The 15420-nt window shown below is 36.3% G+C and overlaps 1 protein-coding gene across 1 annotated transcript in view; it reads left to right on the forward strand.

The window, feature by feature from the left end:
* The window catches only part of PRKN (parkin RBR E3 ubiquitin protein ligase), an 816438-nt gene that overhangs the window by 255079 nt on the left and 545939 nt on the right, over positions 1-15420 (forward strand). The window contains exon 3 of the mRNA XM_067294746.1: positions 12258-12498. Within this exon, the coding sequence (XP_067150847.1) occupies positions 12258-12498 (241 nt within the window). The remainder of the gene's footprint in view (positions 1-12257; positions 12499-15420) is intronic.

Below are 15420 nucleotides of genomic sequence, written 5' to 3' on the forward strand. Positions count from 1 at the left end.
ACTGAATGTATGCAGGAGAAAGAATGCCATGGTACAAAACGCGTTCAAATTAATTTTCAAGGATCTTGTCGTAATAACCTTTGCTTTTCTAACTAGGAATACTCTGAATACTAAACTTCCCCATCACATCTGATGCTGTATCACTGAAAATTTCTATCTTAAAATTCAATGGCCCCAGGGGGAAATTGAAGACGTTTTTCTAGGTAAAGTTGTTTCAAGGCAAGGTAAGCATTCTCTTAAGGCAGGTTTCCTTTATCTTTTTTTATGGGTCATTATTCTCTTGTTCTGATGTTCAAAAACATCTTTCATCTGTGACTCAACAAGGCTTTCTCACCTTCTTTCTTAATAGTAAACTTAATATACAGGTTTTTTTTTTTAACAGAATGAGTCTGGATTCACATTTTTTGAAAAATCACACAGACTACTTAAAAATAAAGCAAAAGATCTTTTCATTTTTATAACAAATTTTAATTCCTTATATCTTTTTCTTAGCATTCATATTTTCTGCTGTGCTTCCTGTTGTTGTTTGTATTAGCTTTTGTTCTATTTTCAGTTTAGGACACAATTGCATATAGGAATGGGAAGGAAAGAGGTTACAAAGTGTTTCCACATGTACTGGGCATAGAGATAGACTTATGAAAGAGTGTTTTTTGATATTTCTGTTATCTTGCAGTTAGGGATTCTGAAGAATTTTCAAGTTATCTAACTATTATGTAGCATACATAATTATACCCTTAGCAAATCCTTTCCAGCCTCTTCTACCTCAAAGTAAAACCTTGTTTGATATCTAGCAGTACTGTGTGATACCACGCTACACACATTTCCCAGGAAGGTCCAGTAAGTTTGTTTATCCTGCTTGCTAGGCATATCCCCAAAATCAGCCTAAGACCATTTTCATCTGCCATAGTAATGAAAAGGCTAAAAGCAAGTCTTCAAGTAAAATCAGGGAAAGCTTTGGAAAACATTTGATTTCTTGTGCATGTTTATAGTAGTGGTTTAACAAGTTACCATGTAAGCCTACATAGGATGTCCACTATGCTTTGTTTGTGGCTACTTTCATAGCTACTGCTCAAACTGATACATAGATGTATGCACCAGGATAAGTAGAGGACTAAAGTGCTCTTTGGTTAGAATGTATACCAGGCACTGGGCATAAAGTATGAAAAAGAAGTCTGTGAATGACTAACTGAAGTAATTTACATAAATATTTACAGTTGTTAAACTTCTGATGCATTGGGCAATGAATTTATATGAAAATCCACTTTACACAGTACAGTTTTAACTATATATATATGAATTCTTTCAGCATTCTTTAGAGAGGGGAATTTCCTGAATCCCTCTTCGCAGCCTACAGCTGCCACCACAGTCCCCAGGGGGCTCAGCCTGGGGGCCACGAACTCTTGGCGGGGGGCAGTTCAGAGCTCTGCAGAGTAAGCAACTCCCCATTTTTTCAAACAAAAGATCTCATTTATGTCCTGGATAATTTGTCCTCCCACTGTTAGGCATCAATGTGAGGGCCCTTTTATGCCTCTATGTCAATGCTTGCTAGTGCTTTTCTCCTTGATATGCATGCTAAGAGAGGTATGTGACCTGATCGGCACCTACTACCTGGCTGAGAGCTTGAGAGAAGTTGAAAGAGATTTTAAAGGAAAGAGGGATTAAAAATTAAATCTTATGTACTAATGGTGGTGGTTTAAAAGACCTTTTCTGATGCTGGTACCTTTTGTCATCATTTAACCCAGAATAAAATGTGTGCAAAATTAAATTCATTCAAACCAATGACAATATGCGCTTGTCCTTACTCATACTTTCGTGGTAAGGCTTGACAAGAGATACAGAGCAATGGAAGATATTTTCCATACCTTGTAAATAATAAACCTTCTTATTTTATGTTTGCTGCTGTAGATAGCATGTTTAGAAAGTATAAGTGCTATAGGGTAGGTCAATACCAAAGGTAGAATTATAATGAGGTGCAATCAACTGGCTTTATGAGGAAAGCATACATTTGCAAAAACTGAACTGTATTCATTTTTAATTTAGTATTATAAACTTGTCGTTGATCAGTTACTTGCTATACAGATATTAAAATAAATTGCAATTTTATAGGCTGTTCTTAGTGTATAGTAAATGAGATTACTAGTAGGAAAAAGATTGAGATGTTTCAGGTGACTTTAGTGTTCATTTTACTTTATTTCTCTTCCATTTTATACTGTCATGATACCTTCTTAATGTCATTGTTGAGATACTAATAGCTCTGTAAACATAATATCAAAAAGTTTGGCCTTCTTTTATGTCTTTTAGAGATCATTATGGAGGGTTTTAAAGGGAATAACAATAAATTAAGCAGGTATTTTTATTGTTGCAAACTCTCTGGCATGCTGCCAATGAAATGGTTTTTTTTAGTTTAAGTATTAATTTTTCTTTGGAGAATTTGTGCTGGAAAGCCTACATTCAAGAAAAGTTATAGTATTAATAATATCTTAATATTAGTAATGCCATTTGGAAATGTATATACAGCATTGCTAAGACCTTATCCTGTTTACAAAAAATAACCCTGCAGATTTGCAAACTAAGAAATATACGTGGGTTCACTACATTTAGCTAGAAATTAACATTAACGTTTTGTGTCTTGTAGTGTGAGAAAGACAGAAATGGAACATGAAATGATTCCTAAGTCAGGTGAAAGGGGGAATTTTGCTTTAGTATAAATTTAGAGTGAGAAAGTTTGGATACTGCTGGTTGAATATGTTTATATTTTCAGCAAATGTAACTGTTAAGGTGCTAGTCAGTAGAAAACCGTAAGTCTTGCACTTCTCTTTAAAGACCATCATTCAGAGCAGAACCTTTCCAATATGTGACCTATAGTGTTATGCTGTAAATGGAAGGATTTTCTTTTATTGGCTAATCAAGGCTTCTTGCTATATAGAGGGACAATTAGCTGGAGGAGAGGTGTTAAATTACAGAATCTCTACCTGCCTCTTTCCTGTTGTCCTAGTTCCATTGCTATCTTTGCTAATAAATGCAAAATCCTTATTTGAATCTGTATTGATTACTCCTGGATTATCAAACGGTGAACACAGTCAGGACTATGGCAGCTCTGAAGAACATGACTTTCTCTAGGGAAAGTTATAGGATTGCCCTGATTTGGTTACTCAAGAGCCTTTTCGTGGATTCCTCTAAGCTTCATTTGGGTATGTGAAAATAATTATTTCGTGTTTCGCTGCACCATTCTCACATAGTAATGAGCAGAACCTATATATTAATTTCTGGCACAGTACAGTTATATCACATTAGGTCTTTTTATAAGAAGACTGGTTGAATTTTTTAATGTTGTGTTTTAGGATGAAAGTTTCAGAGAGTCTTTACAGTGTCAAATTAGCAAAATTTTACAGGCATTTCACTTCATCAGTGTGGGTCACTTTATCGGAGTCTAAAATGAGTCCAACATGTGTTGAGGAGAAAAAAATTCTTGGCAAGAAACAGCTTATTACCTTATGTCTCAGTGAAGATGAGGTTTTGATAATGAACAGGTATCTGCAAAGACCACTTAAAAAAGGCATACCATGTAAGAGAGGGAGTAATAAGGTAAATAATAGTCAGAAGGCCTATTTTGAAGTTAAGACTTTTTGAACATTCTAGGAACGCAAACTCAACCCAATTCCCAGGTTTTAGATTTGTCTAGAGAAGGTTTTATTTATTTCTAATGGCACTGTCTTTCAAACCCTCTTGCTTAAAAGATGTTCTTGCATTCAGTTGAAATACATCTAAACACACTATCCTGCATTCCAAGTATTATGCAAAATTAGGAGGGATTTGGTAGGTAATCTGAAATAACCAATCCATTAAGCCATTTAGAAATCCTTTGCTCATTTTCTTCTATAGTTAAGCTTGTCATTTTACACAGCATAGTCACTAATTTAACAGAGACAGTCAGATACATTTTCTAGTGTATTGTTGAAACGGTAGCAGCAATTAATACCTTTATAAAATAGTGTGTTCCAGAAATTTGAATGGATTCTTCCTTAACATGATTTTGGCCTGATAATAACCTCTTAATTTTCCAAACTGGAAAGACTTGAAACAATACACTGTATGATCATTTCTTACCTGTAAGGCTGTGAAGTTTCTGACCTTTAGCAATATTCAGCAGATACACTGTAGCTGCAAATTTTTGTCCCTCATTCACTGTTCGGTAGGTGAGTATCATGGATGGTGATTGCCTTTTCAAAAGGAGAAACTCTGAGGCTGTTGGCAGTTTTTAGCATATCTGATTTGTTTAACATGAAAACTAAAGTAGCAATAATGAGCAATTATCATGTTTCCATGACCTACATGAGGCCACTTTAACTTGTTGTGCACTTCCCGCTGTCTTAGATTCCACAGTCTAGGAAGCCTTGGCAGGGCAATTTCACTGGAGACATACTGCCTCTAGAGCAGAGCTCCAGGGCAGTCATTGACCAGTTCTTGGGATCCATGCAGTTTCAGACAGGTGGTGGGATTTGTAATTGAGCCCCATAGCACGTTTCCTAGAGAAGAGAGGTTTTTAATATCTTGCCTTTCATTCCTGTTCCCCAGAAGAATAGGTGTGTTTTGGGCCACTGGTTCTCTGGTATCGTTGCAGTTAGTATCATCAACATCCTGTCTTAGATTGCTTATAGTGGTATTTGGGGTTGAAAGCCCCACAGAAGCAACTGAAAAATAGAGTGACCGCTAGAAGCATCTCACTTTTCTGGGTGAAGAGATGATCCAGTCAAGTCTACCTCTGTTTATAAGGAGCTTTCACAGTGAAGTTTTCCGATCATCTTAAATTCAGAGCAGTGATCTTCATAAGGCACAGTAAATTAGCGTAAGAAACCACCACCACTAATGACTAAGGGTGATAAGGAGCCTGACAGGTCAACCAAAAATAACTGTCTGAAGACTCCCGAGTGCCATATTTTTATATAAGCCTCATCTCCTCATAAAGAGTTTGTAGATATCAGACTTCTCAGGCTTTGTTCCAGATATGTTCTGAAGTGAGTTTTACCTAAATGAGTAGTTCACAACTTGGCACTCCTCAGCTACTCTTTGGCTAGCCAGCGGGATAAAATACAAGGGATAAAAAACAGAGATAAAAATTGGGGGGAACAACATAAAACAATCATGACACAAGCCTCAATGAATGTAGATAATGTGGTAAAAGTAAATTTCTATTGCCATTTGCTGTATCCATCTTAGCTAGATAAGGTGTTACAAAAAGATTTTACCATCTTATCACATTAATGATGTCCTTTTTCTAGATGTCATAATTTAAAAGGTGGTTTGAAGGTACATTTTTCCATTTCCTCTTAAAAAAAGGCAATTTATTATATTCTGTCATCTGAATATGCCAAAGGCATACCTCCTATTCGCTGGTATTTGTCACTAGATGAGTTAAAAAGGTAGTAATTCTAAGTCACTCATTTGCATCTAGGTACTCTCTACTTCACAGTTACCTACTGAACTGCAAACTCTTATGCTCCTTCCTTAAATTGCTATAAAAGTACGTCTTTGGAACTCTAACAGTAATCCTTAAAATAATACTAGCTTTTGGATTTAAAAAGCAATGAATCCCTTTTCACTCTATGATAGCACATTTTTATGTCTTTCCTTTTATTTTTTTCTTTTTGGTCAATATTTAAACTAATGCAAGAATGGAATAGGGAGAGATTATAGAAAAACAGGATACAAATATTCTGCTAAAGCAAAGGGCTTTCTGTCTTTTCCTTATGTTTATTTCAATATGTGGCACATTCAATAATATATCTATTTTTCTTTCTATTTCTAGGTGTTGCTTAGCACCCACAATAAACTGAATACTAAACAAGTACAGTAATGTGTAATACTGACAATGTTTAAAAGGTGAATTCAAATCAAGTATAGATATATTCCATAGCATCATAAAATAGCAAGGAGTTTCTGATTGCTGGAATTTAAATGCTAAGTGATCTCTGTGCCCAGTGGTGCACTGACTTTCCTCTGCTGCATGTGGAGCAATATTTAGTTTGCTGCCACTCTGCAGACAGAATCCATGCAAACTGCTAGTGGTATCAGAGCAGGGTGCTGATTTGCTTCATTATTTTAACAGAGTGGTTAGTTTTCCTTTCAGATTTCCCTGATGTAGAGTCTTTGAGCCCAAAAGCTTACTTGTTTTTTTCTAATTGTATGAGCTGATTTAATAAAATATGTTGGCTCTCCTTGCAAATCTTGCTTTCCAATTTTTAGACCATCAGTAATTAATACTATACTTGTGTTTTTTTATGTAACCTGTACTTTGAAGTTGATTAATATTTCAGCTTTTGCTCCCAAAGTAATACAGAATTTTTTTTGTTCTATTGCTTTCTTCTTGTTCATGCTTTTTTGAGTCATTGGTCTGAGTGTGGGGAATGAAAAAAGCATTGTTGTTCTTCCAATTAACTTCCTTTCTGTGTCTGTTGTTTTTGAGACTTGGTCTCTGTCCTTGGGTTATGAGATGGTTAGAACAATAGTATGTTCAGTGGGTTTATTTTTCTCTCTTGTAGGAACTTTATATGCCTTTTTTCTGTGTAGAAGGTCACCTTTAATTTACACTGTCCATGGGAAAAGATTTTTCCAATAAAGTTAGTGTGTCTTCCACAAGTTTACATGGGTCCTATTGCTTTGAAGAGGTGTATTGTGCGATGGTTACTCTGGAGAACATTTTTATTATTTTACTTACTCTGTAGATTAATGAGACATAAATGTTTCCTTGTTTTCTCATCTGATATTGAAATGGAGTACAGTTAAGAAAAAGTCTAATTGGAAAGCCAATAGTTCAATTTGTGTTGACCATTCCTAGAAGTTTAGAATACCTTTTCCTGAGCATTTACCTTGTGTGAATCTCTTATTGAGTGGCATCAGGCTGTCTGTTATCCCCCTGATCTAAACAGGCAGCAATTAGGCAAATTCTGTGCCCTAGAGGCCACAGAGTGTCTTGGGCAAAGAGCTGGAACACCAGATCAAAGCAAAAGTTTGAACTCGTCATGGGTAGCGTAGTGTGAACAATTGCATTTGAGTTTTGTGGCCCAGAAAAATAAAAAATACAACTGATGGCTTAGATGGAGTGAAAATATTTCATTTTACTTTTCTAGACAAAACACTACAAAATTTAGCTTTTTTTCATTCAGATTCAAGGCTTCAAATTCAAACTAGTTTCTTTTGTCTCTGTTTTACTGAGCAATCAAGCCTGGAATGAATTTACTCTAAACCACATGGAAACAAAATAAAGCTAGAAATGTTTTTCTTGTGGCTTTTATTTGACATAGAAAATGAGATGCTTGGCTGGCATTTCATTTTTGGCAGACTCTGAACATAACAATCTTCTCTTAGATCTCTGTACAAAGGGAAAGCTCAGCTATTCCTTCTTTCACTTTTCGCCCAACTCTCTGTTGTGCTTCCCCTTCTTTTTCTAAAAATATTGATAGCTAAAGTTATTTTTGTTTGGCTGCTTTTCATTGAGAAAATAACCTATTTTTTACCATTATAGGGGCCTCAGCAATTTAAGAGTTTTATTTCTGAGATTTTCCTTGAAGGACCTGACTTCTTCTCTAACCTGTGGAATATCCAAAACTTGAGGTGAAACAATAAGAATCCTCTCTGAACTCAACTGTTAAGTGTTCAACTAGAGGGAGGAAGAGAATCATTCAGTTAAGTGGTCCAAGGGGCAGTTATAAAAAATGCTACTTCCCCCCCCCCCTAAAAAACAGAGAGAGAAAGAGAGAGAGAGAAAGAAAGAGGGAGGAAGAGAGAGAGAAAGAGAGAGGAGACTCTCCTCTGCCACTGCTTTATACTTAGTTTAGGAAGATTAGAGGGAGAAGAGCTGATGTAAAAACACAGGTGAGGGATGCAGGGCAGACAGTGAATGGAAAAGATACATCCTCCTCTTGGTAACAGTTGTTTCCCACGTGCTGGAGTGAATACTGTGGACTTACTTTATATGAGCTGCTTATTGGTTTGACTGTCATAGACCTTTCCCCTATTTGACTGTTTTCATCAAAGTAGAGTCCATTAACTCTGTTTCAGACATTCTGCACCACAGCATACGAAAGCTTCCATGCACTGTTCTGTTTTTACAGGATTTTCAGGTTTTGAATGTCATTATGTATTACAAAATCAAAAAGGGTTGACACTTTTAAAATTGATCAGAATTTGAAATGAAATTCCTCCTAGTCTCATTTGGTTGTAAGCTCTGCTTCCCAAATGCAATTCCTCTAGTGTTTCTTTAAATAAGACATTTCAAAAATAAAATGCGTTTTACTTCGGAAAAGGGTATATGACTTCTCTAGTGGGTTATGTACTTGCTAGATGGAGAACACTTCTTTCAGCATTGTTGTTACTATCAAAATAAGTTGTTAATGAAGATGTCAAGCAGAAATCTGTCAGAATAAGAGGATTTCAGGGTGACAGCAACCAGATCATCTCTTCACTCTCCATGCTTTACCTCACTCGCCCCAAATGGCCTTCTAGTTTGCCTGCAGCTGGCAGCAGCAAAGAGTAGCAATCACTCGGGATGTGCTTGTGTAGCCTTGTGAAATTCAGCTTGCAAAGTTAGAAAAGAGTATGAAAGCAAAGGCTTTTAGAGGAAAAAAAGTTTGAATTTCATCTGTTATTAATTCATTTTTCCAAGTTGGCCCAAAACCTTTCTCTGAAAAGAACCAGCCTTTAATACTGGGTTTTCATCATGTCTGAATCTTCTCAGCTCCCTTTGTTCTAGTGAAAGGAGATATTTCATAATCTACAATATATACACTTACAGTATTTCCCTTTGGAATATGGATCACAGGCATTAATTTGGATCAGCAGATAAGACAAGACAATATCTCTGGAATCATTAATAATAGATAGTCTCAAAAGAAATATTTCCTGAGGCATAAAACAAACACGTGAAGGAAATGAAAGTGGCATTGACATAAACAATTGTATCTTATATTTGTGTTATAATAGTAATCTAAGGCAAAATCTAAAAAATTACTGAAATAGCTTGAATTCTACCTCTTCTCTCAGTGAGAAAAGCTGCGGACCTAGCCCATCTGCTGTCTGTAAAATGTAGCCTGATATAAAGCATTAATCACCACAGTTCTGGGATCTGTTTGGAGAGATTCTAATCCAGCTTTCTTCACAATTAGGATATGATCTCAGATTTCTTTTCTTATACTTTCTCCTCCCTTTTCTTGCAACGGTAAGGAGTTGTTTTCCTCCTTGAAACACAAGCTAAATTCAGTTCAAATGCAGTCAGAAACAGTATTGCAAAATTGATGATTTGGGTTTCCATGCTTGTTACTGCAGTGACTTCCATACTAAATGTACTCAGTGTACCAATAAAAGGATTTTTTTGTTTTTTTCTCTTTCTAGCTGTTACTTGTGAAAACTTATCCTGGGATCTGCTAATTAAGCTTCCCTCTGTCTGGCACCTGCCTTATCATCATCAGTAATGATGTTCAATCATCCAAAGTTTGTTCTTGTTTCTGATAAAGAGGTGTAAGGAAGATAAACCCCAACACATTCACCTATAACTATTTGTTCGTTAGCATACAAGCAAGCCTGTCCTTTTAAAATGAAAACTTTACTATGTAAAAGCCAGGAATAAGTGGTTTCCTTGGTCATATAGATGTATAATTGCCCAAAGTGCAAATTTTATGTCTGTATTTGAATTATCTGGTGGTTGATATTATCAAAGAGGGAATACTAGATAAGATAGGCCTTTATTTTGTCAGCTCTTACTTTATTTGTAAACTTTATTTGTACTTTATTTGTAACCACATACCTGCCAGCCACAAAGAGAATTGGACAGGACCCTATACCTTTTAAAGATCAATGGATTTAAACCCTGCACCAGGCGTGCATGTTGAAGCAGTCAAGCCCAAGCAAGAGTGACTGAAAGATGCTGTGGTGTGGCCAGGGCATTTCCTTTGGCCCCAGTAAGGGTTTCCGCAGCTCTTGCCACGGTCCCTCTTGGTCTCGCTTCTGCACTGGCCCCTCAGTTCTGACTGTAGCAGTGCTTGTGGCATCAAGCAGTGAACTGAATCAGGGAACTGATCCCAACTTAAAAAACAAAACAAAACAAAACTGAAAAGGACAGCAGGTGGTGAGAAGGAATAGGAGGAGGCAGGATAGGCACAGGTTAAAGCAAGCAGAACTACCAGAAGAGATGCTCATTAAAACATGTTTTGATGGATTGACAGTTCACTAGGGGGTTTCACGGTTGCAAGTTTTTACATATATGTCCATTTCCCTTCATGATTCTAGCCAAAACTGAGCAAATCACCTCCGAGTTCCTCATTCTCATATATTACTAATTTTGTTATTAATTTAGTTTATTAAATTATCTACTCTAATGTTTTGCAGTATTCTTATGTGGAGGAGTTTAGAGTGATAACTCAGGTTTGGGTTTCATGTTAGTGAATTAAATTTTAAACTATTTAAATGGGTCTTGTTAAAATGTAGTGGGCAACAAGTTGTACAGAAAGTAGGCCTTTAATGTTAACACAATGTTTTTAAGTTCAAATCTAATAACTGCATTGTTTGAATATTAAGTCTGCAAAGTCCTTACCTGGCAAATCTCTACTGACTGAGTTACTGCTTCATTAGGGAAAGAGTGTGTTATTAAAAATTCAAATTAAAAAAAAAACAGATTTTTATATTTTAGAATTTCATTACATAGAAAAGAATGGGCAGGGATGGGAGTGCTGAGAAATAATGCAAGAGAATGCCTGAAGTAAAATCACTAAATAGAAATTACAAGACCAGGGGAGATAATGTGGTAGAATAGAGAGGAGGCAATCAAGTAGGACAATGACAAGGGTATAAACAACACTTAAACATCTGTAAAGGAATCTTAATTAAAAGTGCATGTAATAATTGCAAATACAAACTAAAAATATTAAGACACTGAATTCTCTTTCTGTTCTTCCAAAATGTGAACAGCAATCTGTCTTGATGTTTCAGTGCAGACATGACCAACCTAATGATGCTGAGAAGAGTTAGAAAATTATTTTTAAAGTAATGAAACTTCTTTCTGTGAAATTCAAACTTCTTTCTGTGTAGCTGGACATTTGTATGTGGTTCATTCATCACAGTATAGAATGAGGTGTGGTTCTCCAGGAGGTATCACCCAAAAAAGAATAATTTTCAAGATATGCTATGAAAGAGTCAATACAAGCCTTTCTGGAAAGCCCTTCATTAAGAATAAGCACAAATATCTCAAAATAGAGACTGTTTTTTCATCCTAATGAGAAAAACTGAAAAAAGCATATACTGAGCAAAGATCAAATGATTGGGAATCTTATGAACCCAAGAATCAGGGAGATGAAGTCCAGGTCTTCTGAAAGCCCCGTAATTTCTAGTTCTAAGATGGTGCTTTGCTTTCCCATTCTGTGTTTGGAAAATGGCAAAAAATATTTGCCTTCTCTCCTGATTTATCATGGGTAGACCTTTCATAAAATCCTTATTCAGCCTGCTTTCTTCTAAGACCTAGAAAGACTGACTGAATAAGAATCATCTCTGATGATAACTGAGAAAGAGGTTATTATATACAAGTGAGATCTCTTGGGCTAACAGGCAGCAATTCTTTTATTTTGCCAGAAAAGACTATAACAATCGTGATGTCTTCCACAAGTTCCCTTTAATCTCAAGATAACAAGTGAATGTGATCTGTGCAAAGAATGGAAAAGTCATACGGAGTTTACAGTTAATGCTAGATTTAGATTGAAAACTGCAATACAGACAAAGAATTTTGGTGTTCATCAGAAGCATCATCTTACCTGTTTCTCTTTACAAAGATACTTCAGGGAAACTTGGTTATAAACCTTTGTGACTGTCAAATTTGACCCTAAATTGGGATATGAAGAGTGTGTATCAGCATTATCTGTACATATGTGTTTTATGTATTCAGTATTTTTAGCCCTTGACTTAATAGTAGTCTTCTCTCTAGAGTTTTTCTTTTTTGCCAATAAACCAGACTTATTTAGAGCCCTTGGCTCTGATCCACCACTTCCTTGTTAAATGTTTAGAATTTGTAAGTGTTGTGACCCTTTTGCCAATGCAAGTAATCCTAATTCCAGCAATTTACACTTGTCACTTTCCTTTAAACTCTATTACTGCACAGTGAAATTCTGCATGAAATGGCTTGGAGACCATTTAACAAATAACAAATTGGAGATAGAGGGATTTTGTCCCTTATGTCACAATTAATTATTTATTGGGATTTTGGTTTTGTGTTTCAGAATTGTGACCTAGTGCAGCAGAGTATTGTTCATATTGTTCAGAGTCCACAGAAGAGTAGTCAGAAAAAGGATGAGGCGGAAGATAACCATGCTGGAGGTACTCTAAAAGGCTTGGAAAGAGAACCTGAAAGTCTAACTCGCGTGGATCTCAGTACCAGCATCCTCCCATCACTCTCTGAAGGGTTAGCTGTTATTCTGGATACTGCAAACAAAAGCATTTCTCTTCCCTCAGACAAATCAGGTAAATCTGTGATTTGATACAGTTCAGTATGTGGACCCAAAAAATTGGCTATTTCTTTCTAGGGTGAACAGTTCTATATGACAGGGGAAAAAAAAAAGTTTGTTTTAGTTGTTAAACAAAAAATGCAACTATATTAAGAGGTGATGAGCATCTAATAAGTCTACGAAAATAACTCTGCTAAGTGGATAAACTCAGTGATTTCTTGTGTTGCTTCTGTCTCTAACTTCTATTATGCTAGTATTTTTACAAATGATTATAAGCTGGCAAAAAACTCAGAGGTCTATGAGTAGATAAAAATAGTCTCTGTAAAATTTCCATAACAGAAGTTTCCTTAACTAGAATGTTGGGCAGCTTATGCATTGGAAATGTATTTAATTCCCAATCTGTCATAATGTTTTTATATCCATACATTTTATAAAAAAAGTATTTCTATACAATGGGCTTCTTATTTATAAAAACATAGTTAGCACAAAATATGATGATTCATACTGTGGATTTTAGTAGTTCTTGGTCCACCAAATTATTACTAAGAATGTCTTTTCTTCATCGTGAACAGCCAGTTGAGGCACAAGTTAAATTACTGGCAAACATCTTGTGCTGTAATATTTAAAATAGTTCTGGAGAGATATATCCAAGTCAAAAAGAGATAAAAGACGACCTTAGATATTGTATGAATCATCTCAGGGTAACCCTCTCACACACATGCATTCTAACCAACCCTTATTGAAAACTGTGCACATCCCAAATGAAGAGGCATCACTGTGTGGAACACCAGATCCCGAGTGGTGATTTGTGGTAGTAGTCCATCAAAGATGTCATTTTAAAAAGACTGTTACACAAGTATGCTTTATACAGAATGCAGAAGATAATGCCAAACTCTTATGTTCCGAATACAGAAGATAATATGTGAATATGACAGAGATATATCTCCATGACTCACCTGACCACAGAAATCATCCTGCTTAACATAACAGTTTCTAAAACTGTTAAAACGACTTTTAGAGAATTTCTTAAGTAAGTCATGCAGAAAATATACAATTCATGGGAGGGTCACAGAAGTGTTCCACAGGTGACTTGATCAACCTCTCACTGCCAGCTAATGATGAATGAGCGCAGTTTAGGAACAAATTAGTGCCTGGCTAATGATGCACATCTCCCATTCCGAATGAATAATAAGATAAGAGGGACGCATGCCAATTTACATGTGGTAAGCTAGGGACATGGTTTCTGGTGGGGCTTACCATGAAAAGCAAGATAATGCTGTGAGCTTCTTAATGCTCCTTCTGATTCATTCTTTCACCACTATGTACAATATCTACTTGGACTTAATAGCTATGCTTGACTTTACAGAATAGTTTATACATGTGTAGGGCATTAACAAATTTTCATGTAGGTTATTCTTCCACATACTGCAGACCCTGTGAAGCCAAGTACAAACTGATTGGTATCTTGTGTTGTAGTAAATGTTTCCATGGCCAAATGGCAGTTGAGGGAAATGTGTTGAGAATGTATGTGGACTAGTTCTATCTGTGATTAAACAGATTTCTTATCATACGGAAAAAAATGAAGAGCCTCCTTTAATGACTGACAGTTCTGCCTGGAAGGTTGTTAGTAACAAGTACTTTTTAATGGCCTGTTATCTTCTCAGCTTGTTGTGATGCTCACTATGAATACTTGTCCTTGCCTCTGTTCAGCTCTGCCACTTTTGTTGATCCCATGGGGAATTTGTTTTTTTCTGTTGCTGTTAGAGTTTGGGGGAGTTTTGTTGTTTGTTTGTTTTTCTCTGTGGTCACATAATTCTCTGAGTTAAGGATTAGTCTGGGATAAAAATAATCCAGCAAAAACAAAAGTTAAATCCAGATCAGTTTTCCAATCAACTTCACTGTGTAGCAGGCAGGCACTTGCTTTGGCACAACTGAGAGGAATAATAATAGTGGGAATGAGTGGCTGAGGGCTGCATATGCCAGTGCTGCCACTTTAGATTGTGCTTATCCCACTACTCTCTTAGACGGTGGATGGTTATGGTGGTGATTAGCCTAAATTAGAAACCTATACAGTAGAACCAACCATCGTCTTTCTACGTGTGACACATCCCACACAATGAACAGAGGACAGATTTGGGTCTACATTTTAGAGGCAGAGGACTGATTTAATTGATTACTGTTTAGTCTAACATGCTTCTCAGCTTTTCCATGATAGGAGCAATAACCTCTAGGAGGCTTCATCTCTTTCAGAAGCCCAAGGTATTTCTGTATGTTACCACAGGATGCTGACACTATATCCCTACCCCACATTCATTTTATTTTGCCCACCTTTGGATTCTGAGGAAAAAGATTTGTGGGTAGCTCTTGTACTGCAGAAGCAGCACTTTCAAAGTATTTGACTTGAATACTTGGTAGTCAAACAGTAGAATTTTACCAGAGAATCCAGGCGAGAGAAAACTCTTGTTATATAGTATTGCTATTATGTGAGTATTTCACAGAAGCTGGGCACTTGGTGCTCGGTGTGAAAGCAGAGTGTGGCAGCATCCTGTGAAGCGTCGGTGCGGGCGTGCAGTACTGGATGAGTATCCCTTTTAGGCACCGAATAAGAACATGTTGTGTTCTGCAAAGTGGGCACATTTTAAACACTTTTTAAAAAATTCTTTGTGTGTGAGATGTGACAAATTATTTATTATTTTTATTTGAAAATGAACATGTGATAAAACCTGTGCGCTACTGACATAAATAAGAATATACAACATATAATACTCTCTACATAGTTCAGCATAGTTCAGTATACTTCAGCCTAACCAATTCAACTGTCAGCGTAGAGATTCACATCACCATCTTCACATCTTCTTTAACTTAACCTTCTCACACACTTACACTCACCTCCCAAGCTTTCAAATGTATAGTGAGCGAGTATAACATGCAACGTACA

This window comes from Apteryx mantelli, chromosome 3, assembly GCF_036417845.1.
Source record: "Apteryx mantelli isolate bAptMan1 chromosome 3, bAptMan1.hap1, whole genome shotgun sequence".
NCBI classification, from domain to species: domain Eukaryota; kingdom Metazoa; phylum Chordata; class Aves; order Apterygiformes; family Apterygidae; genus Apteryx; species Apteryx mantelli.